The 25,748-nt window shown below is 36.3% G+C and overlaps 2 protein-coding genes and 1 long non-coding RNA gene across 3 annotated transcripts; 1 reads left to right on the top strand and 2 right to left on the bottom strand.

The window, feature by feature from the left end:
- Positions 1-354: 354 nt before the first annotated feature.
- Positions 355-5,663, bottom strand: LOC143305026 (omega-amidase NIT2-like). Its single transcript, XM_076627581.1, has 5 exons — positions 5,579-5,663; positions 5,345-5,491; positions 4,598-4,782; positions 4,055-4,223; positions 355-3,859 (listed from the first exon to the last, which is right to left on the bottom strand). Exons 1-5 carry the CDS (start codon positions 5,661-5,663, stop codon positions 3,720-3,722), a joined length of 726 nt encoding a protein of 241 aa, XP_076483696.1. The 3' UTR covers positions 355-3,719.
- Positions 5,664-16,099: 10,436 nt separating this feature from the next.
- LOC143305033 (uncharacterized) lies at positions 16,100-19,298 on the bottom strand. The gene is made up of 3 exons (XR_013061708.1): positions 18,171-19,298; positions 17,447-17,894; positions 16,100-17,366 (listed from the first exon to the last, which is right to left on the bottom strand). It is a non-coding gene; the product is annotated as an uncharacterized LOC143305033 (long non-coding RNA).
- LOC117164297 (uncharacterized) lies at positions 19,224-25,160 on the top strand. Its single transcript, XM_076627583.1, has 6 exons — positions 19,224-19,741; positions 19,879-20,524; positions 20,623-21,279; positions 21,711-21,796; positions 22,650-23,135; positions 24,199-25,160. Exons 5-6 carry the CDS (start codon positions 23,106-23,108, stop codon positions 24,733-24,735), a joined length of 567 nt encoding a protein of 188 aa, XP_076483698.1. The 5' UTR covers positions 19,224-19,741; positions 19,879-20,524; positions 20,623-21,279; positions 21,711-21,796; positions 22,650-23,105; the 3' UTR covers positions 24,736-25,160.
- The last annotated feature ends 588 nt before the right edge of the window (positions 25,161-25,748 follow it).

Here is a 25,748-nt window from a genome sequence, read left to right as displayed (position 1 = left end):
AGAACTACCTGGACACTGAGTATAATTATTCACACGTGCGGATGCCATTTCCGGCATGTTTCTCCATGAAGAAGGTCAGCTTCAGTTTTTGCCACTTGTAGATAGAAGTTGAAGTGGCGGACGTCTTAACGAGGTTGCTAGAATGTCAAAGAAATAGATGAGGGAAATATTATGAAGATATATTTATGAATATCTAATTGAGCATTTAATTAAGAACTTAATCGAAAGACCAAAATAAGTTGGTTCTCGAGACCAAGTGCCTATCTAAGTATAATAGTCTTTTGTACTTACGGTTTAGTAAGAGGACTCGAGTAAAACGATTACTCGTTAAAAGGAACAATATAATAATCATGCCTCCGCAGACGGTGGTCTCTGCTTTCATGCCTCATCGCGGAGAATCTCAGCGAAAAAAGTGTCCCGAAGCGTGAGCTGAAAGGTGGCTATCTAGGCTGCCTAGTGAATGCCGTCGCCATGGTGGAGCTGGCGTGTAGCAACTCCCTAAGTCCAGGAACCTAATCCTGCGTCAGAAAGACAAAATTCGCTACGGAGAAAAGTAAACAAAAATATATATATAGGGAAGAAGCGACAAAGATTAAAGATCGCTAAGAATTACAGGTAATTTAATGATAAAAGGGAGAAAGAATTGTCTAAAAATTCTACTGGGAAAGAAAAGAAAGATTAAGCCTCCAACGAGAAAGACGTGCTCAGAAGCGAGTCCTGCGTAGCGCCATGTAGAGGAGCAGGAAGAAAATATTGGTAATCTCCTCGAACGACGAGCGCTTGATATTCACAATTAGAACTCGATATCTTAGCTTCTTATAATATCCTAATAAAATGTCATTTATCGATTACAATTGTCCTGTCGTATTTTATTGTGTTTGCTTTATAAATGTGAACTTTATTCAAAAAGAGTTCATCGATATAACGGTATTGAAGAGAACTACTCGAGAAACTATATAGAGGATTTAATTAATGTGTGGATCAACGTATGTATCACTATATGTAACAATAATATTGACTGTATATGTACGTGTGTAATAAAAGATTTCCGGTTTACAATGTTTACGATACTGATATAAAAATACCATATAGAGGATTTAATTAACGTGTATATCTACGTATATATCATTATATGTAACAGTAACATTATGTGCATATGCGTATAATATTGGTTAAATGTTAAATGTTAATATTGGTTAAATGCGTTAAAGTGAAATGTTATTTACCTATTCAAGATAGCAAAGTAAACATACCATATAGAGGATTTACTACTGTTAACATTCGGTATTCTCGTATTCAAAATATTTAACCAAATAATTTGGGAATCCAGCGGACGAGCTTGTATTTAATATGATTATATTTAATATAACAACTTTACTCAATATACGCGTAGGATTTTAAATGTCATGAGGGTTGCAGCGGACTCAATTTTAATGTACCTCGATATCTTAGCTTCTTATAATATCCTAATAAAATGTTATTTATCGATTACAATTGTCCTGTCGTATTTTATAGTGTTTGCTTTATAAATGTGAACTTTATTCGAAAAGAGTTCATCGATGATTATCCATTACAGGTTGTTAATAAACCTGAATTATGCACAAAGGAATTGCTGTTAATAACTTAAGATTCTCTGCCCGTCGTACAGGGTACATATAGTAATTATTCTCGACGATCGTAACGTTTAAGTCCAATTCGAGCTTATAGTCCCATGCGAGTTAAACAACGACAATAGTTTGAATTTCTATTTGTTCGTTTGTCGTCTGTTTATACCCGGAGCACCTGCTGTAAACCAATACAAAATTTATTAGATCTATAAATAACACATATAAAACTTATTAATTTATAATTAATATAAAATAGGAGAGCACGAAACTTCCTATTTTATGGATATGTTAAATCTTTGTAAAAAATACCATATCATTAGTATCATTTTAATCGTTCTAAAGGATTTAGCCGCATAAAACTGTGACCCTTGGAAGAATCGATGTTCACGCGTGACAAATTGAAATTGTGCGAAGGTTCCGGTACGAACATCACAAGCCGAACATCGATACCAGGGGCACAGGCACATGTTCTGGGTTCATTATATATTTATAAAGGGCTGACGATTCAGTGGATGGTCCGGGTAAATTTAAATTGTAAATGAACGCATTGCTGGTTTCAAGTAAAAGCCTGGATAAGAGCGGATATGGTATGAGAGTCTGTCGTGGAAAGGGGAACAGGCCGCTTTTATTTGTAAAGTTTGAATCTCCTCGATATTGAAGATGTTGAAGCTGCAAGTATGTATTTCATTTTAATCCATTCGAGACCGAGATTTAATTGTAACACGATACCTAGGTGTCGGTACGATCTGAATGTTTAGTTGGAATGATTCTGTGTTTTACTCTCTCCAGGGTATCCTTTTCATACTTTGATTTTAAATCGATGACAATCTTAAATAGTATGCCTCATATTTTTAAAATATAAAATTATATACTATGTTATTCTATAATGTATTATGTACAGTTATATATATATAATAATTCTATATTGAAAAAAATATGAAATTAACATGATATATACATTACTACATAAGTTATATATAAAATATCTATATTATACCCTTGCCTACTGACTGATATGAATTTCTTTCGGTCTCGAATGCGTTAAAAGAGAGCGCAAAGAAGTCGAAATTACTTATTGTAATTAGTAAAACGACCTGAGAGGCAGACAGATACAAGAAAGAAGGAATATTATATTAGCGGCATTATCATGTTTTTGCTCTCTTTAAGTCTTTCAACGAGACAGACAATCTACAGGTATTAATCGACCAATTTCTCCAAGCTGATAACTTCGAATTGATGTTTATATATAAGAAGTGTTATGTGTTAATCTGTCTAAATGTTTAAAAGGTGTTATAAATTAAATGTTGTTAAACGATACGTAATTGCCTTTTGATCGTAAATTTTACTATCAAGGGGTCTTTTATGTATGCGTAATCATTGTGAATTATAACAATTTATGTGATCGATATTAAAGGTGTTTAAAAGCATGTATTTTTTTCTATATTATTATTCTCCTATATTATTATCCTATATTATTATAGCATTCCTATATTATTATAATATCCAATTACATGTTGATACACAAGATATACAGATTATTATTTATAACGTTTTGGTTTTCTTAATTGAGTCATTCATTTAGTACAAATGATAAGAAATTAGTAATAATTCACAAAAAAGGGATATTGTAGTAGGAATATTATAAAAAAACATTTTCTGTTTTAGTGTAGAGTTACTCCTTCTTACAGACAGTGTCGTACAAATCTGTACGTCTCTGAGAAAATGTAGGTATCTGAGCCCTTACTTCCTCAACAACTTTTAGATCTGATAGAAAAAAGAAACATACGAAGTAATAAGTAATGCTTACTAATAAATTCAACAAATACAGAGGAAGATGGCTAAATCGATAAATTAACGAGACTAAAAATTAATTACATCATGGATCTCTCGCTTTTAATTTTAAGCTGTAAATTACCGATATCGGTGACTTTTTTTTTTTTATTTATTTGTTGAAATTTTTTTTTTTTGATATCGGTGACTGCCATATTCTCTTGAGTTTCCAAATCGTAAAGAATCTTTCCCCAGGGATTGGTCAACTGTGTATGTCCCCATGCGACGTAACTTGCTTAAGGAACACGAGCCGGTGATATGCAGGCAACGTATAATTGATTATCATTCGCTCTGAAACGCTGAAGTAATGACCAATGCAGTGGTCCAGTGGTCATATTGAAGCAGGTCATATAGAAGCAGGAAATATGAAGCCACCGAATACCAATTAACTTCGTAGTTGCACGGTTCACATTCCATCATTTCTGAATATGCGAGGACAGTCCTATTATTGTGCTTTTAATTCTTTTATTTGTTTCATTTTCAGCAAATATACTGGTTTTTTAAGTTAAGCTTCTTTTTATACAGAGTTACAGATTATATTAATTTTATATAGAATATATTTAAGAAAGATATTTAATTTTTTGCTAGTTAAGTATTGATCGATTAAGTTACTGTACCTTTGTTCCGATAAATGCGTGCCATTTCCTCGAATCTAATATCATAGCAAATGCCAATACCTATTTTGCAGCCCTTCACATCGAACGTCGTTAGGGAGTTACCAGGACTGAGTGAATCACTCTCTCGAAAAGTAATCTTATTAGGAATGTCGATGTCGAATAGATGTACCTAATAACATAAAAATGTAGTCGCTAATTCTATTGCTGCAACTTTTGTAATTTAATATCAAAGTTACCAACTCCTAAACTTTAATTATTTTTTATTTAATAACTGACAGCGTTTTTATCACTTTCTTTTATTAAAAAATCTTATCATTTAATAATGTTTAAAAAGGAGAAAAAATAAATATAATAATATTTTAAGTACGTTACAACAAAAATGGGCGTTTCCCGTATCATAACGTATTTTATAAACCGTAAATTATAGAATTGGTTATAGTATACGTATGTACATATGTATATTCCTAAATTATTCCTAGATAGAGTCACTTTCTTCACCCCAATATTTTCAAATTCAAAGCCATAAAGGAATATATTACTTACCTTTCGGTGTTTTGCTATCAAAGTTCCATCGGGTCCCCAAATAGTACAGGTATTGTACAATTTATCGCCCTCTATTTCAGGCATCGTACCACCAACTACATAGATGTTGTTTTCTTTAGCTGCGTTCGATGAAGCAACGCTCGTTTCACCATCAGGAATACTCTCGGCGTATTTTGGAAAGTACTCTGCATTGCAATATTTCAATTAATGAAAAATAACTGTCTTTTGTTCCAACCATAAATTAAATTGAAATTTTTGTCAGTTTTTTATTTTTTAAATTATGAAAATAACTAAGTTTTATATTTCGACTTAATTAAATATGCAATTACTTAGCTAATAGTATATATAATAAACTGTTTCTACAGGTTCAAAATGAAAAATGAATATTTAGAAATATTTAATTACGACAATGCTATTTGTGTTAGCATCAGTGGCTTGTTACTCAACGACTTTGCTAGTACTTTTTGAAACATAAAGTTAGTTTTCAATTAACACTTATACTAGAGGCGGAATTATAAATGCAAAATAATTGATAATACTAATTTATATGTACCTAATTATTAGTATCTTAAAAAATATATTTATACAAAAATCACGATAATCATGAAAATGGGGAAATCCTATATTCTCGACTCAATTCACAATCTTTATGGAAGTATAAACGGTAAGGTAATTTGTCTACTCTTACTTTTTCTATATAGTTGTTACACACATAGTAAATTATTGAAAAAAAAAACAAATTATTACGTATTCCATATGGTGAATTAAAGCATTCAGGAAGAGCTATAATATCAGCATTGTGCTCTTTTGCGCTAGAAATGTAGGAAACTGCCCGCTCTACATTTTTGCGTTTTACTTCATTTACTTCAAGTTGTACCAACGCCAAACGAAATGCTAAAATGTTGGAAAAGTTAAATACATTCGGTTATATATTTCCCATACTTTTTATCTATAAATACTTTTTACATAGTGAATACTTACTCGACATCGTTCGCACTACTTGTTTAGCGATGTTTGTAAGTATCATAATGTTGAGGTTATGTATGGTACTACTCAATATCAACATTTCGTAAGCAATACGCAGGGATTTTTAATAATTCTTGGTAAAGTTTAGGACATTAATTTTGATGTAATTGTAAACATTATTTGTTCACAATTTGTCCATTTACTTTGCAACAAAAAGAACGCATCTGCAAGCGTGTTAATCGGATAACGACGAACTTCATTTCGCAAACACCGACACGTGAAATATTTTGAAGTTACGTCGACGCGAGAGTAATTGGTTCCCTTAAATTACTCAATTTCCATTTCTTTCGCCATGTATATTCGAGTATTGCATTTGAATTGCAGAGCAGTCGAAAGTAGAGGAGCACCTCGCCGATATATCGACAGGAACATGAATTTTTTTTCATAGGGCGAATATTTTTTCCATTGAATTATTAAATCGAGTCAAATTTTCAAACTCAACCACTTAATTTAATCGTTTTACATAAAACATTTCAATCTTTTTTCTTCTAAATACTTTACCTATATTTCATCTGGCTGAATATTCCATATTTTTAAAGCTTGTTGATAATTACAAATACGTAATTATCATTCTGAAGCTAGAAATTTGAAGTAAAATTGCTCTGCGCGAAAGGAAATAACTCAACGTTTTATATATAGCTGTTAAAATGATATAATAAGTTTCAGTAAAATAGCTTCACTAAAATTTGTGGTTTTTTTCCTTTTCTATTTTTTTTTTTTTGTTTTATGTGTTCAAGGGCGAACGTTCCCTCTCATTTCTTGTATTTTTATGAGTGTTACGACCGTTCGCGGAGAGACGCGGTCGCGAGGAAAACGCGTCAGCGAGAGGCGTAAATTCTCGCTACGATTCGGTGAATCGACGCCGCGAAGTAGTCGTTCCTCTGTTTCGATTAAGATAACAGAGGTGGTTGAATGAATATGACACAGTAGTAAGTTATATTTCACCGTTTATTCCACAACTTATAACGAGGATAGTTACACTGGTGCGTATGTACGAGATGAGTGAGTGACTGATCTGCGGGGTGTATACCCGCTCGAAGGATGTTGACCGTTCGAAGGATGTGAAATCAGTACCGTCTTGGGAGACGATGATGTGTCGGAGGAAAGCTAAGGATGGGTGTGTCTAGCGCACGGGACTATCGGATTTGTTGGTGCCGATGTTATTTAGGAGAGTGAGGGAATAGGCTTCGTTTCTAATTGGTTAAACGAAGGGTCTCAACCGCCCTCGAGAGAAAGTGATTAGTGGGAGGACAGTTGCAGCGTACGTGCGAAAAACCAACTTTCCTTAGTTAAGCCGTGGTAGACAATAGTCTCGAGAAATTCCTCGGAAACAGATGTTTGTTCGAAGGACCTTAGCAGGCAAGTGACTCGGGTTTATGACGGATGCTTAAGGCTATTGAGGGTACGCCGTACGGAAGAGCGGACATCTGGTGTCCGTCTGGCCCGCGGTGTGTGACCTGGGCCAGGCAGAGAGTCGCCCGGCGTAACAATGAGGAATTTAGCCTTTTTACACCACGAGAGCCTCAACGTTTTCATTTTCACGCCTACGCTACGCTCGTTAAACACGTTCTAATGAGACCATGTGCTGACATTGCGAGTTTTATTATTTTCGCACAATAATTTATCATTTTAGATTTCAAATATTACATTCATACATTTTTCGTTGTAAATTTCTTTTTCTATTTAAACAATTTACCATTGTTGCTACAATAAATCAATTAATTAAATTAATTGATCAGTTTAAACTTAAAATATCATTTCACAAGTTTTCGTCACTTGAATCTAAAAACAACAGAAAACGGTATACCCGCATCATACATAGAAAGGAGATTAAAACGCTAGAGTGATCATATTCAACGATCATAAAACGATAATAGGACATTGTGTTTCTTCTGAAGGGCATGAAATTGTCAGGAGATTATGCCATAAATGAAATTGGAAGCTGGCTGGTCAAAGGGATTAAACTCGGTTAAACTCAATTGTGCTATATTGCACAAAGACTTGAGAACTGCTACCAAATATCTACTAGCTTAAAGGTGTGCTGATTACACCTTACAAATTGTAATTATATTTCAAATACAATCTCCTAAGTAATAAGTAAATTAAATTAATACTTTACCTAGAATCTGTGATACATTAATATAACAAAAATACATTTCTTAAATTATTCATTAATTTGCAATGTAATTAGAATATTATCTTTATTTTCTGGTGTCTTTATTATTCTTAAAAGATACGCTGCTTGTTTGCAAATTTAACACTACGTATGCTATTAAGAAATCATTTTATATTTAATTTTGCAACCTTCATTCATTGTTAAAATTGATTGATAATACCGTAGGTTAATAGAAATTTGAAAATGCTCCCGTTTCCACTCGATTAAAAGGTAATTGCACAAACTGTCACAGTGTTGACTACAAATCACGTGTGTCGTTCTATTAAATTTATACACAATAGTATTTATTCTCGTTTTAATTTAAAATGAAATATGTTATTGTATGAATAGCAGAATGTTCAAATAATTGAAACAACTTTTTGTCCTCTAATTAATGATTCTCATTTAAAAAAATTTAAGAATTTTAATCAAGAAGATTTTGAAGTCTCGATCTAAAATGACCAAGGATTGAAACAGAGAATATTTTGATGCCAACAAATACATATTCTTCAGATATGAAACAAATGTGATAATAAAAATCGATGTACATGAATGAGTGTTGAAATATTGGAAAATTGTATAATTATATCCATTCTCTGTTGCGTTTAGATGTTTCAATTAATGTTTCATCAGAATTTTTATTGAATATTTTAGAGGTACTGGCTGTAAGGTTTTTTTTTAAATTAAAATTAAAATTAAATGTAAGAACAGATTCAAAGTATAACATTTAAAAATTTGTGGTTATAAAATTTACTTGTATGTCATAATTATGTAAGTGAATTAATCTCATAATTAATTAAATGAATTTATTCTATGTGAGTAAATTATATTTATCTATAATAAGTCTTAACTTATTATTAATAATCAGCTAACACTGCATAATACTAAGTAAAGTAACTGAAAATTCTCGACGTGAGAATTAATTATAATTTCAACAAGAAAATAAAAAAGAAAAGAAAAGAAAAGAAAAAAAAATTCTATGTAAGTGATTGTTCTATGTAAGTAATTCTATGTAAGTGATTTGGGGCTCGGCCAGTACCTTGCCCTTCTTTGGGATATTCCGAATTATCTGTCCTCTCCGAGCTGCAAATCTGATATCTCAGATGTTAGGGAAACCCCCTGGCCGGTAAGGCACGATAGACAGATGAGACTAAACGGCTGGTGGAGAGGGCAATTATCAACAGAGGGTCACACCGTGCGGATACAATACTGGGGTCTCAATAAAATCTTACAACCGTGGTGTTCAGAACATCAAACTCTGTTTGCATACACCCGGTGCACATAAAGTGTCAAATTACACTAACACTGGATTTATTGAACCTCTTTCACCTTGACCAGTGGCTCTTTAGTTTATGATTTGCAACAGAATCCCTGCATCAACGCAGATTCGCGAAACATACAGCTTCATGCACCAAATATCGATTACAGTCAATCGACACTAACAATCAATAATTTGTCTGCGAGATGCTCCTCTGGAAGTTTTAACTATATATATTCCGGTTTTAACTATATATATTTAACTATATATATTAACTATATATTTTCCCTAGGAACAGTAAGATTTTAACGATACAACTTTATCAAGAGATCTTAATGTCATAAACGGTATCGAAACTTCGTAATTAATATTGTTAAGGAAGAAAATATTGGTAATCTCCTCGAACGACGAGCGCCTGATATTCACAATTAGAACTCGATATCTTAGCTTCTTATAATATCCTAATAAAATGTTATTTATCGATTACAATTGTCCTGTCGTATTTTATTGTGTTTGCTTTATAAATGTGAACTTTATTCAAAAAGAGTTCATCGATATAACGGTATTGAAGAAAACTACTCGAGAAACTATATCTAGCCCTTGGATGGAGGGATTGCTTGCTTCTTACAATCGAATAATTGGAGTGTAACTAGAAACACGAACGGTAGTTTAGCAATGGAGAAGAACTTTAGAACGACAGCAATTTTCTTCTTGTTTCTTTGAGAAAGGCACCGTTCATTTTATGTTTGACGAGAATGGGGTTGTTGGACGAATTTGATTAAAAAGGAAAGATCTTTAACAAATATTCTTCCCATTGATACATTCCTATATTTTTGATTTAATTATTTGAAAATGCAATTTTGCATATACCTATGTGCAATTATATACTATAATCGCAGGCGTTTCTTTAAAATGATGTACTATTGAAACAAGGCAAAGTATCGTCGAATTCTTCTAGATTCAATTTGTCAAAAGAATGGCTCTATTGATTAACCAAACATAGTTCCCATAAGCATATACGTACTTCTCAGAAAAGATAGTTATATCTAGATCAATATTACTCCCCACAGTGACCTATATGTCAAAGAAAAAAAAGACACATCAAGTATTAAATCATACTACTATTACGTCCACTATCTCTACAAATCCTCCACTCTTGGAAAAGTCTATCTTATTCAAACGTAACGTAACTCAAATTAAATCTTTTCCATCATCATAAATACGAAACATTTATAAAATTATCATCTTCGATTATTTACTCAACATCTAGCTAACAAAATCTTCTCCATCGCCGTACTCCTTAATCCTGACCGCGTACAATTAACGTATGAATAGTTAATTTATTGAAATTTAAACGACCATTTTACGCTACTTGTACTCGAATGATTTTAGGATCTTGCTGTATCTCTTGCACAGTGTTATACTGACAGGCGAGAAACATAGAAACGTAACTTCCGATCCACTGATTTACCCTAAACAGACGATGATAGGTTATACGGTGGACGCAATACAGAAGCGTTTCCGATGCAATTCGAAGGTGCGTTGTTACAATGGAGTTCATCGATCCATAATGACTATTTCCCCGCCAACTACAGCCTGTAATAACGGAATAGCCAATAAAGTATATCCTGTCGATTTAATCGTTACCCCCACGGTGCACCGCGCGCACGGAGATCGGATCGGTGATTTTCACGTGATGTTTCGCAAATCGTGAGGCGCTCGCGTGATTCGCGCGTTTTAAGCGTTCCCGCTCTTCCCGTCCGATAGAAAGAGAAAGGGAACAGGGGTGGAAGGAAGAGGGAAGATACGTGATGCGGGTTCAACCTGCCGCGGGAACCTTTAAAGAAAGTCGGTGCAACGGGAGAGATGTAATTTTAATAAGTTGGAGAACAAGTCATTGTAAAAGATGGATATTCAGATGTTGGAGATGCAGCAGATTTACGACTCGCTGGAATTAAGTTAGTTAAGGTGTTGAAAACCTAACGTCTTTTCAAAGGCGTTTGCCGCGTTTCTTTTCAAATCAAAATACATACATACGATACGTACAATGTATGCGCCTAAAGTTTTAAAGTTAATTTCTATTCAAGGAATGGACTGTTTTATTATAGGTTTAGGAAATTGAAAAGAAGCAATTGCTTGTTTCTAAGAAAGAATCGCGAGAAGTACAGTTAGAAACTGTATTGTGAATCACTTTTCCTGGTTTCCGTAACGAGGAAGTGAAAAAGAAAAAAAAACGCAGACAAGTCAGCGTTTACCGTAGCTAAATGGAAGATACGCAGGTACGAGTCGTTACAGTTTTGTTGTTGCAACGATTCCCGCTGCGTAATTTGATAATGAACAGTTGAAAAATAGCAGCGTTGTGTCCGTACTCTTTAATATCCCATTATATGGAAGTTAACGACCGGAAAATACACCGCTCGACTACTTGAAGGAAGTAGCTCATGAGCAAGTCTTTTGTATCCTCGCAATGGTATAATTCCTGTAACGTCTCGTTCTCGGAGGATTTATTTCGTTGATTTGTACTTGTTTATTGCTTTTGTGTTTTCATGAATGGAGCATGTCGCATGCGAATCGTAATATGGTTTTAATGGCGTTTCGACTTCAATGATATCAGCGGCTGATTGCGCTTCCCGTAAGAAGCTTCCAATCATTATGTATTTTAGGAACAACAAATAAGGAAATATCCTTAGATGGGTGGATGACGGGTGAAACGCGTGAAAAGAGTTCGTAAGGTTTAAGCTGGGTGAGAAAATACAGCTTTGAATTTCCTATAAATGAGAGTTTAACAACGACGTGTCAAACACGACGCATGGAGCATTTGTACTAAATTTCTTATTAAATCTTGTTAATTCACTAGCTAAAAAACCAACTATTACATCGAACATGATACGACCAATAAAAATAAAGAAATCGATACGAAGAATACGAAACGTAGATTCTTATGAATATGTGCGTTTCTTTAGGTGTATCGCTCCTCCAAACGACAATTCGCCGAAACACACATCAACTTTAACCAATGTATGAGAAATCGTCTCTAGCGCGTTTTTATGCCAAGATGAACGCTACTGTGACCCCGAAGGAACCGTGAAACTGAACGATTCGATCTGTCATTGAAAACGCCCATCGGTCGCGAAAGTCTTGTTCGTTTTTCATCGACGGCCCGGTTTAACGTTACACGCGTGTCTGGTTTCTGTTCACGGGCGGTTCTTCGTGCGTCAGAGCGTCCGAGCATACGCGTGCACCCGTTCGTCTTTCCACCAGAAAGAGAGAAGAGGGCTCTCTATCGTGGCTGTTGGCATTCCACGCCTTCGAATCCGGCATTTCAAATTTTTTCACCGACACAGGGCACTACGGAACGGGAATAAATTTGGCGGGCCGTGACTGCGCCTTAATATTCCAACAAGCAGACAGAAAAATAGAGAAAGAAACGGGCACTCGCGTGTCTCAATGCTTGTAATTTATTTTTCGATTAATTCCCAATCACCAGCCGATAATTTTGATGTTTCCAGTTGATGATAAATCGAAAAAGTGAATAGAGGACTTCCAGTAGAATTTGCGTGATTCATTCTTGGCGTTGATTGGCGTGAATTGTTCGTCAAGACGTTATTTTTCCAAGGGTATAAAAATCTGTCAGTTAGGTGGAAACTATCAATTTGTATACGAAAGATACGATCGTATTTGAAGATTGTATCGTAGTCATCTGATTTATCGTGCAAATTTTGCACGTGACACTCTATATTAAGTTTGTTGTAGCATTAATTAATCACAGAATGTTACAAGAAAACAAATTTGGTTTGGCAAATATAATGGCCGATGTTATGTAGATATGTGTGGCGGATCGGTATCAATAGGACGCCGACAGGTCGAGCCGCGGGTACCAACCGCCAACACTAGAGGGCTACGACGACAACGAGTCTGTCTGTCTAACTCGCTAGTGGTCGAATATACGAGCGATTGATATAAATACCGCACCTAGCGAGACTCACTCTACGTCTAAGGCAGGGACTACCGAGCATAGCCTTACTGACGAGTCCACCGGTAGTCCCGGGACGAAACGCTTTCTCTCTCTCTTTTCATCCGCCTCATTGGTGACCACCGACAACGAACACGCACCTCTGGAGAAGGAGTCAGAAGGAGCCAGCCGCCTCGTCCCCCCCATGACGATCAGCCTTCCATCATCGACGACGGGCCATTCCCTCTATCTTGTATCGCGCTATATGGCTTCGAGGTCACGCTATAGCGCTAGGGGGAGGCTGTGTGGCGAATCGATATCAACAGGACGCTCACTGGACGAGGCATCAACGCGGCGCAACACCTCCCGGGCGATCCGCGGGTACCAACCGCCAACACCAGAGGGCTACGACGACAACGAGTCTATCTGTCTAACTCGCTAGCGGTCGAATATACGAGCGATTGATACAAATACCGCACCTAGCGAGACTCCCTCTACGTCTAAGGCAGGGACTACCGGGCATAGCCTTACTGACGAGTCCACCGGTAGTCCCGGGACGAAACGCTCTCTCTCTCTCTTTTCTTCCGTCACATATGTAATGTTCGAATTTGTAAACTATTAACTTTTTCGACAAGGAGATATAAGGAACAAGTTAAAGTAGACGTCATGTTATGAATCATCTGCGAGATATAAAAGACTTCTTTTATGAGGGCTCAACACCTCGTGAAGTCAGATTTTATTTATAACATACTTTACGATTTTGATTTATTTGTTTGAGGTGGTATGTCGTGATAGGGTCGGAAGGAAAACTCAGATTTCTTGAACGATAAATGTTTATTCACTCTAATGTCAATGAGTACACTTGATACAGGATTCGCGATTGTATTCGGTTCGCGAATGCGCGGTTATAAGATAGAGCTTGGATAGCTACGATTCGAGATACGCTGCGAGTGCGGACAATGATTGCACGAGATGTCGAGAACTTAGATAATTATTCGGCTCGAACCGTGTAAGTATAACGATCGTGATATACTGCGGTAACTCGCGGTAATAGACTGACATTTTTGTCGCGATGCTGCTGCGGAGGAAGACTCGTTGGGATGTGTCTAAGGATGCGAAGGCATCGGATTCGTTGAGAAAAGCTTTGGTTCGGAAAGTGAGGGAAATGTACGTTAATGTTTATTGGCTAATTCGTGTTGGTCGTTGGAAAAGGATGCTAACTGCCCTTGAGAGGGTGTTGCTAGCGGGCAGCGTCGTACGTGAGAGATAGCAGATTTCTCGTGTGTCCCCGTGGTAGGTGGTCGACTTCGAGACTGATAAACAAAGACTGTTTGTCTCTTTGGAGGACCTTAGCTAAAATAAATCCTAAGATTTATAGCGGTCCTTAGGCTAGCTGGAAATATTCGGTACGAATGTATCGACATCTGGCAATCATCTTGTCCGCAGGTATAGGGTCTTTGCGTCGTGCGTCACGCGACGTAAACTGTTGGGAAGTTTACTGTCAAGTGCCGCCACATGTTCAAGGAAAATGTATTTGCAGCCGGTTATAGCGGTAGTTACGTTACGGATGATCTATGGGAAGATTCACACGAACAAACCTTTATGGACTAACCAAATTTATTTTGTTATTAAAAACGATCTACAGAACCGATCGACGACTGGTGTTCAATTTAAAAATTGCTTCTCTATAAAAGCAAGAAATCTAATTTACATCGTGTTCTTCATCTGTCGCCTCCATATACATCCTGGTGGCAATAAAATTCTGAATTTACGAGAAATCCGTATTTCGACTTAAGCTTATCGATGTTACCGACTGGACAAGGCCTTCGAGAGTTTAAATTAACCGATCGACCCTTCGTTGAAAGGACGAGCAAGTGCCAGGAAACTATCGCGGGAACGCTCGTAAAAGCGCGCAATGGTTCGGCGTGGTAACTAGGAAGAGGAACAGGTGCGACTGAATTGTAACGGTTGTCGTGACCCCTTTCAAACGATCCGTGGCCACCCTTCAGTTTCGGCGTCATTAACCCTTCCCTTCTTTCTTCCTGGTTCACTTAGAAACGAAGAAAATTCCGGAGGTAGTTTGCTCTTAGCAGCTGTCATTTTTTTTTCTTTGTTTAGTCGACACGAAGCATTTTGGAGAATTTCTGTGATTGCTTCGCGAAAGTACAGAGAATAAGAAAAAGCGCTCTTTGTTCGTTGACGACTTTCTGTCAATTAGAAATAAGAGTAAACGGCATAACAGTTTTCTTCTTTGCCACTGTATACGTAATTTTTGTTAGACTTTAACAACTCGTATTTTTCGTGAGCAAATACTGTCGAGTGGTTATACACTGTATATGTGAAGCTTCGTTTTCTTCGCGCGAAATATCCATGTTGTTCTTTCTATACTTGTGTTCATATATCATGACGTTCAGCCTACACGTGCCCGAGAATGTAATGTAACAAATAATTGGGTTCGAGCTGTAAATCTTTCATTTGCAGCATGACGCGAATCTAACAATACTTCTTTCCTTGTTCAGATCATGAATATTTTTGTCGCGTGCAGGTAGAATCATATGTCTAGAGTATCCACGGGTTTCGTGTTTACTTATTTCTTTAACTAACTTCGGTTTTAACCAACTTCCTATTAACCAGCAAATTAATCAAATACTTTCAGAATCAATGACAAGAATATGCCGAAAAGTGTCGAAAGAATTTTAAAGGTACAATCATTTTCCTAAAAGTTATCTTGAGACGTATTGTATCGTTAGTCTCATAGAGTTAACCACTTTTCTCTAGAATAATACTCGAACACAGCTGTAGCTTTCTATAAATTTCCTCGATATTCGATTGAATTTCCCGAGATCGTTTCCAATGACGAGATCGCAGCAGTTGTTACGAAGAATATCGGAAGAGCGAAGAACGCGTATGTGTGTCTGATCCATCATTCACGATAGTCTCTACGGTCCATGCGTATGATCCATCATCTGCGTAACCGTTTTACAACCCTCACCGTGGAAATGCCGATCCGCGATGCTATTCTCGCGCGCACTCGACCGCTTAAGAGTGTCGTGTAAAATTAAGGTAAAAAGTAAGGAACTTGTTAATTTCCGACAAGGAGATAAAGTTCTTTTTATTTTTTACTCAATTTATACAATTTTTTCGGTTCGCGATGATACACTTTCGATACTTGGATTAGTTAAGAATTTTTTTATTAGACTGACTGGATGATTTTGAAGGGAGCATTTATATTCTTCCATTCGTTGGAGTGGGAGAAGGTTTTGTTTATACTTAGTGTAAAATTCGGAGAACGGCTGGAGTGATCGAATGCCACTCAGGCGGCTGAGAACGGATGCTGACCGGACGGTCACACGCGATAAGGCGTTCGGAATTTCGGTTTGTTATATACAGCTGCTCGAATTTCGTCTGTGACAAGAGCATCGTCCAGAGACGTTTCCATCATACACAAATAACTTTGTTTTTCTTCTTGCAGTCGGAAGCGTGGAGAATTCGATGTTTCTGGCTGATCTGTTGTTTTATCATTTGCGCGGCATTTTTTCGCGGTTAGAAGAAAGATGAGATTAATATCTTTGTGGTATTTTGATACTTATCGATCTGCCGATAATGTCGGTGCTGGTAGCGTGGTTGAGAAGAAGCGCGCTTTTTCGATAAATTATGAATTATGGCTAACGGTAATTCACGCAATTTACATAATCTAGATGGAACAGACGCTTTTCAAGATCGCTTGTCGACTCATTTATGTTTATAATTTTCAGGAGAAGAAAATCTAAACCTTGAATATATTCAATTCGAATATGTACTGTAGCTTAAATTCGGATCTTTTTTCGGCTTTCAACGATATCGATTTTGTCTCGATTGACTTCCTGCCGGTTTACGTGCTTTTATTCTTCCTCCTTCTTCTTCTTCCGGTGTCCAATGATTCCTTTGAAAATCGACGCGGTTCGTACCGAAGCGTACGCTTCCGATGCGGAAAGTACGCGATCGAAGCGCGTGGCTTCTGACCGGAAGCGTAGCCTTGCAAACGCGATTAGATTGCATTAGCTACGAGACTGAAATTAAATCTCGAGTCGGAATTGTATTTAATTTTCTTCGGGAAGTTCAATGCCGGAATCGAAAATTAGACGATTGAATAGGGATTCCTAGTTGATTTTAGACGTCCCTCTTCCTGTAACTCCCACCGAACTTGCATTGGGCGTTGTTCGTAGGCTTGTCGTGCGGCAAACCGTTTCGCAAGAGCTTATTTGCATTTCCTCTAACTGCGGTTCGCATAAGACGCGTCAAAGGAATATTGACTACTATCTATTAGGTCAGATTTTTTCACTATTTTCTGCTTCTCGTAGGATTGTAATGTTACAGTACCGGTAACACGAAGCTTGATCTACGGCAAATAATAAAATATCTTTGAGATTAAAAAATATAAAGATTTGAAAATTAGGACATTTGAAAGTTTGTACTTACTCGACTGAATTGCTATTAAGTGACGTTTAAAAATTTTAATCACAAGGTTGAAAGTAATATAGTTAGTAATTCTAACGAACACCTATCCTCAGATAGATTGGTATACACACGCGAGTCGACCGTATTCTCCGGAAATGAAAACAACTACATCCCTGGAACCTGGAACACGTGATTTTCCGCATATCCATTAAAGCAACATCGGTCAGTGACTCGTCTACGGTGCAGTCGCTAGACTCAATTAATGACCACGTTCTGGTCGTAAATATAGAAAAGGCAGCGAGATATTTTAGTTTGTTGGCTAACTGGGCTGAGGTTGGGTCAATGTTTCTGTGGATTTCATTTACCTCTTCCGGCCTCCTTATATTTTCTGAATTCTTACAATTTCCGAGATACCAGTTCATAGCAAATTGATTCTTATTATGGCGTAGGATATAGTAAATCTTATTGTCTAAAAATACAGGAAAAGATTTCATTTTAGATGATTATTTCATTAAAAGATTATTATTTTTTTTAACATTTTATTCAAGCGTTTCTTAAGACATTTGTTCAAAGAGATGTCAGGTTATAAAAAATTGAATCAACCTTCCCAAAGCTCCTTAACCTCTTGTTATTTTTGATAAATCAATAGCATTACGCAATATATACCGTGTGATTTCCCTAAACGATCTAGTAGCACTCTTCTTTACAACCTTCTTTCAAAACGAGAAACAAGAAGAGGATTTACCAAATATCATTGTCATCGAAGCGCAGAGACGCTCCGGTGATTCTTATCTCCATTCATCTCTCCGAGTGAAACTATTTGACGTCGCCTTAAATAGACTCAGACAGTTTTGTCGGGGGTCCGTGTCGTCGCCTGTAGCCAGCTCGCACGATCGTGAATGGAAAGACTCGTATAAAATCAAAGGGCCGACAGACTCTTCCTGCTTAGACGAGATCAATGAGATCTCGTCCAATAGAGAAGTTACCTTCTCGACCGCCGGCGCCGTATTACCCTTCAAAGTCACCGGAAAGTCATATAAGCCAACCGATGCAGCCTAACCTTTATCCACAGATAAAATAGGTTTCTCTTATTCCATCTGAATTTCTAAAGAAACCAAGACTTGATTTCAGTCTGGTTAAAAGCTTCGCTCGATTAAAGCTGTTTTTCAAGCAATAACCTACTTTGTGAATTTCATGCACGCGAATCCAAGTATGTATGCGGCAGAAATGAAGCTTTCGTGCATGTCTAATTGTAAGTTGATGCGAAACAATGCGCATGCGCCGAAATCCCACCACTTTGCGGACCTACATTGTGCCTTTTATTAAGACGCCTTGTTTGTTTACTCTTCTCGAGCTAATTCTTCACTATTATTATCTACATTATTTTCACTGGCTAACAACTGGTTGGTCTGCAATTGACTAACCAATACAAATTTTTCGTTACGTGCATATATTCGAAAGAATTCGAAATTAAATTATCATGTATTACGGGCAGTTACGATAGAGTGACACAAAGCAATCTGTGTTTGAATGCCTCCACTCGTGGACAATATCGATATAACCTAAATGCGATAAATCGCGAACGTTTGATTCGACTCATGGGAAATTTACGCGTTTTTGAATCGTTCCGAGTCGCACGCGAAATGCAGGTCAGAGAACCGTCTAATATTTATTGTTGAGATCGTGGGCTTGATCTTAATGGCGCGGCGGCACGCGATTCTTTACCAACTATGCTCCTTCACTCCAGCTCTCGACCTTCTTCCCTATTCAACTAGCTCGAGCAGTGAAATTGACTCTGCATGCCTGTGATTTTGACAGGGAATGGGAGTCGAGTTCGTAGTGAATGCACATTGTGTATACGTGTTTTAGGTGGTTTGTGTGAGTTTGTTGCGGAGATTCGAGACATTTATTTAACCTCTTTATCATATTCGAGCCTGTGCGATATAACCATATCTTAAATGTAATAAGTTTTATTTTTTATTGCAAAGTTCTTGAAATATATAATGCACACAATAAGTGTATAATATTTTATATATATAAATTATATTTAAGAAGTTTGGGATAGTTTAAAGATGAAATAAATTGCTTTTTAAGTTTAATCTCTTACTTTCGACGAAATCAAGTTTCTCTGGAATTTGGTGGAGTTTAAGATTTGATATCGGTGTCGTAGGAGTTATGTGACACTTTAAGGTGGAATAAATCTAGCGAGGAGTTTAAGGTGCGGCAAAGGAGCGTGGAATGTTGCAATAGAAATTTATTGCAGTGTTAGTGCATTGGTAGATTGATCAAATTTACGTGTAGCGTGGGTAACCAATGGTAAATATTTTACAATGTGTATAATTTCTCAGTAATCTGAGGCTTATAAAATCTATTGACAACTAATGGAAATTGTTGATTTAACAGATCAATTTTAAATTCCTCGTTAATCTAAATTTTTTTAATCCTATTTACAGCTAAACCTTACGACGAAAAATTAACGAAGTGGAATAAAAATGGCATTGTGATTCTTCTCGTCGTGTATCGGTGTCACATCAAATTTAAGAGACAGTTTTACTTGCGGATGCTGCGTGTTACGTTGGTGAAGTCGACGAAAGCATAAAATAGGAGCTCGTCCGAAATACACTAACGCGGAAGGTTAAATTTAACGCAAAAGGCTGAGAAATTAGTTTAGAACTCGAAGTTTCATTGGTACGACGCTCTTGAAACGCATTCAAAGAGGTCGGCGACCTCGAAAGGGGATGAACGCAACTGTTTCGTGGGAATTTCTTATTGTGGCTTATTTGGATGAAGCTGCTTTAAAATCAGCGCTGGATTCGTCTGTATTTTGCCCGGAAATCATAAAATGTTTAGGCCAGGCGACTCCATGTACAGAAAATGTTATGTCCACTTTTTACGTCCGTAGAATTCAACTCTTTACTACTATGCACTTCTTCTCCAAAAAAATATCGCGTTTCAATATTAAAAAAGTTTCAATAATATACTATCCATTAGAAGAATGATAACATGATAACCTTACAAATTATTAGTATTAACAAATTCTTATTGTCGTATAGAAATGCCAACTATTGCTTCGGTAAAACAAACAAAGGAATTTTACAGGTAAATTTTACAAATTACAAGTCATCTTATAACGCAAAATACGACGTGTAAAATTGTCTCAATTTATTAATAGTGTTAATAAATTATTATGATAAAAGATGCAGGAATCTTAGCCTCATGAGAAATTAGAGATGAAAATGAGTGGGAAAAGATTAATCACTGGTCCTCCTAAAAAGATGCAGTCCCATGGATGGATGATTGTGCGAGTATTAAAGCAGCGCAAAACCGTTCCCCGAATTCTCATCCCGGACGTCGTACGACCAAAGACAAAAACAACTCACTCGAGGGCATTGCGGAGAGACATTCATCGAGGACACAATAGTATTATTCCAGGAAGTGCTAGTTCTTCCTAGATTCCGGTTACAATGTTCTTAACGCATGGAAATTAATCTTGACCAGGAAACATCTATAACGGCATGTATTTTCTGCCGTGATTGTAAATCTGTTTGGAACATGCGGTTTGTCCGTTAATCTATGCGCTGTTGTTCAATTGAGTCAATATTATTTGTTGGTAGATTAGTGTGTGCAAGAGCGCTCTATCCATTATTGTCCAATTCGAGCACGTATTGGTAAATTTCACACCGGCAATTACGGTGAAATCGTTCGTGGTCGCTGGAAATTAGCAGTATCGTTTGCGGTCGTGAGCTGATCGACACTGCGTGAGCGGGGAATTATGTGAAGCAGCTTTGCTTTGTCGTTTCATGCATTTAATAGGTTTACGGCGGTGGACAGAGTTTGTAAAAAATGAAGACAAGGTAGAAAAAGATTATTTTTCATTTTTTACTATTAGATTATTTTCAAAGTGATCTTTTCAGTGAAATATGATTGACAAAAAATAAGATCTATAATTGAATCATTATAGAAAATAGAATAATATTGATAATAAAGAAATAAAAATCAATTATAGAATAACATATAATAATAATAATAATAATAACAATAATGTGGATAGACTTTATGTTTACTTTTATATGTATAATGATACTGTTTGATCCTTGAATTAAAGTTAAGATTAACGTTGCGATTATGATTATCCTTTGTCTGACTAAATATATTTGAAGTATCAATTACAGTAGAATTTTTGAAAGATTCTTGGCTGTTAAACAAAAAACTGGTTCCTTTATATTTCGCTCAATTATCATAGAATCGTGAAACTGACATTCACTTCAAATTTTGTCTGTTTCAGGAGTAACAAGTACCTGCAAAAATCATCCATCAGCCGGATATGTGCTGTCGGAGGGTTTTTCATTAACATTCCCGTCTTTCTAACTGGTAAGAACCAATTCCTTCAATTCTGTCAACTTTAACCTTTTGAAAGATACTAGTACATAAGTTATACGTTTAATTTTTCTTGAATTCAGGCATGAATCTAAAAGATACTGTGAACTATCTCTGAGTGTATGAAATCAGTTTAGAAATCCAATGGAAATAAAGTTAATTTTAACGCCGAATAGTCATTATTTTTCTTAGAAAAATAAAAAATGATCGTCTTTTAGGGAAGTTTTAACAGATTAATTTATAAAGAGCGGAAACAGAATATTCATGTCATGCATGAATACGGCTGGTGGATGGATCGAGATCTAATCTAAAGTTTACGTTGTGTCATGCTAGTTTACACAGCTATCATTCGCTCGATCGATCGTTAAGCTGTTGAACTCGATTCAAGACGGACATTTTGACTCTGTTCAGAAGAAAACTGCGTTTTAATAAATTTGACGGAATAGAAATTATGATAGACTACAATGTTTTTTTAATTATATCATAAAATTTATTTATTTTTTTTAATGTTATGTTAGAAACTTCAAATACTGTCCAAAACTTCGAACGTAATCGTTTTAGAAATTTGTAAATTACTTAACGACCAAAAATATTGAATTCTCTATTGTCTGAAGATAGATTCTCTATAATTTAAGTAATTTATTCGTCGAGAATTGATATATAAAGACTTAAATAATAAATTAATTGAAAAATAATTTGCGACTAGTATTGAAAATTTCAATGAAAAGCATATGTATATAGTTTACGCTTCGAGAACTATATGTATTGAGAATATGTATTTGCGCTGATTCTTTGTCCCGCTTGTTATGGCATACGTGTTATAATGATCCTCTAACAATGCTTTCAGGTATGATATTGTATACATTCATCCAGTTTCATTCGACGCCGGTGTCACGTAAAATGGATACTTGGGTTGCGAGAGAAAAGAAAGCTGAGTCGTAGCCCAACTATTAATTCTCTTTTATCGAACTTTATTATGACTTTGGCACTTACAGTAGAATAACGTTGAACAGAGAAAGGAGTGTTGTACAAGAACAGCAACTAGAACGAGAACTCCCCGGGCTGGGTGAAGTCTCGGCTTATATACACCCTGGCTTGGGGATGTTGGGGAGTTTGGTGTGGATTCCAAGGAGTCCGAAAGTCGGGGTTGGGGCCTTATCTCTGATGGGGACTAAGATGCGTCGCGGCGTTGGCGTCCGACAGTCGGGAGTCGATGTCTTTTCTCTGAGAGGTAATTGGTGTCACACCGGCAATCGTTACGTCGGTTTTCATAGGCCTTGGCATCGTGTTTTGTGGATGCGCAATGGTCCATAACGTCTTCGTGTGGCAGAGGGTAAGAACATATCGCTATTAAAAAAGAAAACGAACACGTTCAAACACGTCTAAATCATCTTTTATGTGTATTTTACCCGGAAATCATTTTATCGTGAAATTTTGTTTTTCAGAGTTACCATAATTTATCTGGTAGAGTTCATAAAAATTTTTCTGAAATCAATTGCAAGCTTTTAGGAAACCAGGATTTTTCACATTTTTAAGAAGCGTTATAATTATATTGCTGATCTTTATACGTTCGTGCGAAATTGAAAAGCACGCAAATGGTGCAAAATGCATAAAATGCGCTAAAATATACGTATATAAGAAAACAAATCTCGATTAAAATTTTATTTCTTTGATTATGTTTGTAAAACTACAAACTTGTATAAAAATACGCATTCTAGTTATAAGTGTTAAAACATTCGATCTAGTCCTTATCACATTCATGAAAACCTCCATTTAACCATTCGTTGTATCAACAAACATTCATATGCAAAACTTACCACCTACCACATCCTCCGCGTATTAATATAATCCCTTTTTATAAATTATACACTTTAGAGTGGACTGGTTGGGTCAGAGTGATATAAGCTTACAAGTTCTCGAGCAGTTCTACCGAAGTTACATTTACGTTTGCATAATTTCACCGAAAAAGATACTCTGTAGAATGACAAGTTCGTTTGTTTATGTGATCCGCGATCGCAACTATTTCAAGGGGATTTTATAAATAACCATACATACGATATTCAGTGTATTTTCGTATTCTCGTTTATTTTTGGGAGATTTGTAAAACTGTTGAACAAAATAATTGAGTAACGATTATATTTGCTGAGAAAAAGTCTTTTTCTCTGTACCCCTCCTTCTACTTCAAGCATGTAGTATTGACAATAAGATTGACAATGGCTGAAAGTAATCCAAAAGAGTTTTCACCATGTTTATCGGTAACGAAAAAGATTTGAATCATCTTTAATACTTATTCGTAACTAGAATCATTTCAACTAAAATGTAAATTCTTATATTATAACTTTTTTAATTTGTTATGGCCCCTGACTACAACCTAACCTATCATTCTTATTTCGTAGGAGAAGACGAATGCCGTGAAGGCGTTAGCGCGCGAACAGTGCGAAGCGGCGGTACTGCTGCAGCGTCAGCAGCAGCTGCAACAGCACCAGAACCAGCCCCAGCTACAACAGCAACAACAACTACGTGGCCCGTTAACCATCCACCATGCTGGCTGCTCAACGAAAGTCGGGCCCGTGACGAACCAACTAAATACCAGCCACGCAACGCCCGGCCGAGCTGCACAGTACCAACACTATCATCACCATCATCATCATCGACACGTGTCAATGTCTCCACCGCCCTTGTTGCTCTCATCGCTAGCTCCGATCGCGGCGACGCACAATCATCTGAACGTGAGCGGACACAGAAACGCGGTTACGCCACCGGATATACCAGCAGATAGATCGCCACCGAGTCCTGGAAATAAGCTAAATAGATCGCAGCATTTGCCACGGGAAGCAACCGGCAGCGTCAGTCCTGGTCTTCCGGCTGCCACATTGGATCTAAGTAGCGCAGCAACCACCAATAGTCCGCATGAATTGTCCACGTTAGTTTAGAAATTTGGTCCGAACATTATATCTTCACATAGGATTGGAGATTAATAGTTGATAGTTAATTTACACATCGATCTTTTTATTTGTAAATTGGGTCGTGGTTTAGAGTTGGTTTGTAAAAATTCGGTCCTAATTGTTAAATGATAAATATTGATTAAGAATAATAGGCATTGATGTACCAATCTTTTTTTAACTTATATACTTGAGCACACGCATTGGAGATTTCACTTTTATTCAGTGAAACAGCAACTTCATTACTCGCTTATTCAATACGGCAATTGCATATATTTCATGGACATTTTAACAATGTTTTGAATAATTTCTAACGGTACAATTGTGATGAAGTGAAAAAAATCGTGATAAGAAACAGAGAGAAAAGTTGCTCGTTAATGAATATTGACCAGAAATAAAGTAATTTCTAAAGAATATCCCGAAGACGTCGTAGATATTACGAAAGGAATGATTAATTTATACCCGCGTGTATCTTGCCATTACCATACTATTATTATTATTATTAATATTGTTAGTAGTACTCGATTACATTATTATTAATATTAATATTATTGCCTTATTATTATTAATGTTATGGAACCTCTAGTCCTAGGTTACTTTCGCTGCCACGAAAGAATAAGATTTTCGAATTTTTGACTATTACGTGTAATTCAAGTTTTCCTGTTGCGCATGCGCAGTAGAAAGAAAGTTAGCGGAACTCAAATCTCGAACTATAGAGAGTTGAAAAGTAGTAAAAGTAAAAAAGCACGAATAACATTTGTATTTGTGCTGGATTAAGTTTGATAATTGAAAATTGAGTTTGATGATAACATTTTTTTCGTATTCGCTTTGGTAAATATTAGTTTTATTTAAAATTGAACAAAGCATTTTATGTTTTTCAAATACGGTACATAATCGTAATATCGAATTTTGTAAACTGATAGTAAGAAACTCTATAATTCGAGACTGGAACTTTGATCAAGTTCACATTGAACGTAAACTGACTTAATTTTGTTATTTAAGCG

This window comes from Bombus vancouverensis, unplaced genomic scaffold (assembly GCF_051014615.1).
Source record: "Bombus vancouverensis nearcticus unplaced genomic scaffold, iyBomVanc1_principal scaffold0076, whole genome shotgun sequence".
In the NCBI taxonomy this organism is placed as follows: domain Eukaryota; kingdom Metazoa; phylum Arthropoda; class Insecta; order Hymenoptera; family Apidae; genus Bombus; species Bombus vancouverensis.
Note: the sequence above shows the minus strand (reverse complement) of the source record. Positions and strands in the feature narration are given on the sequence as shown.

Bases quoted from the DNA above. Each gene is read 5' to 3' on its own strand.
- LOC143305026 (XM_076627581.1), bottom strand. From the start codon at position 5,663: ATGTTGATATTGAGTAGTACCATACATAACCTCAACATTATGATACTT. The intron at 5,492-5,578 runs GTAAGTATTCAC...CCAACATTTTAG, and splicing joins AGTAGTGCGAACGATGTCGA to CATTTCGTTTGGCGTTGGTA. The intron at 4,224-4,597 runs GTAAGTAATATA...TTATGTTATTAG, and splicing joins TGATAGCAAAACACCGAAAG to GTACATCTATTCGACATCGA.
- LOC117164297 (XM_076627583.1), top strand. From the start codon at position 23,106: ATGGTCCATAACGTCTTCGTGTGGCAGAGG. The intron at 23,136-24,198 runs GTAAGAACATAT...CTTATTTCGTAG, and splicing joins ACGTCTTCGTGTGGCAGAGG to GAGAAGACGAATGCCGTGAA.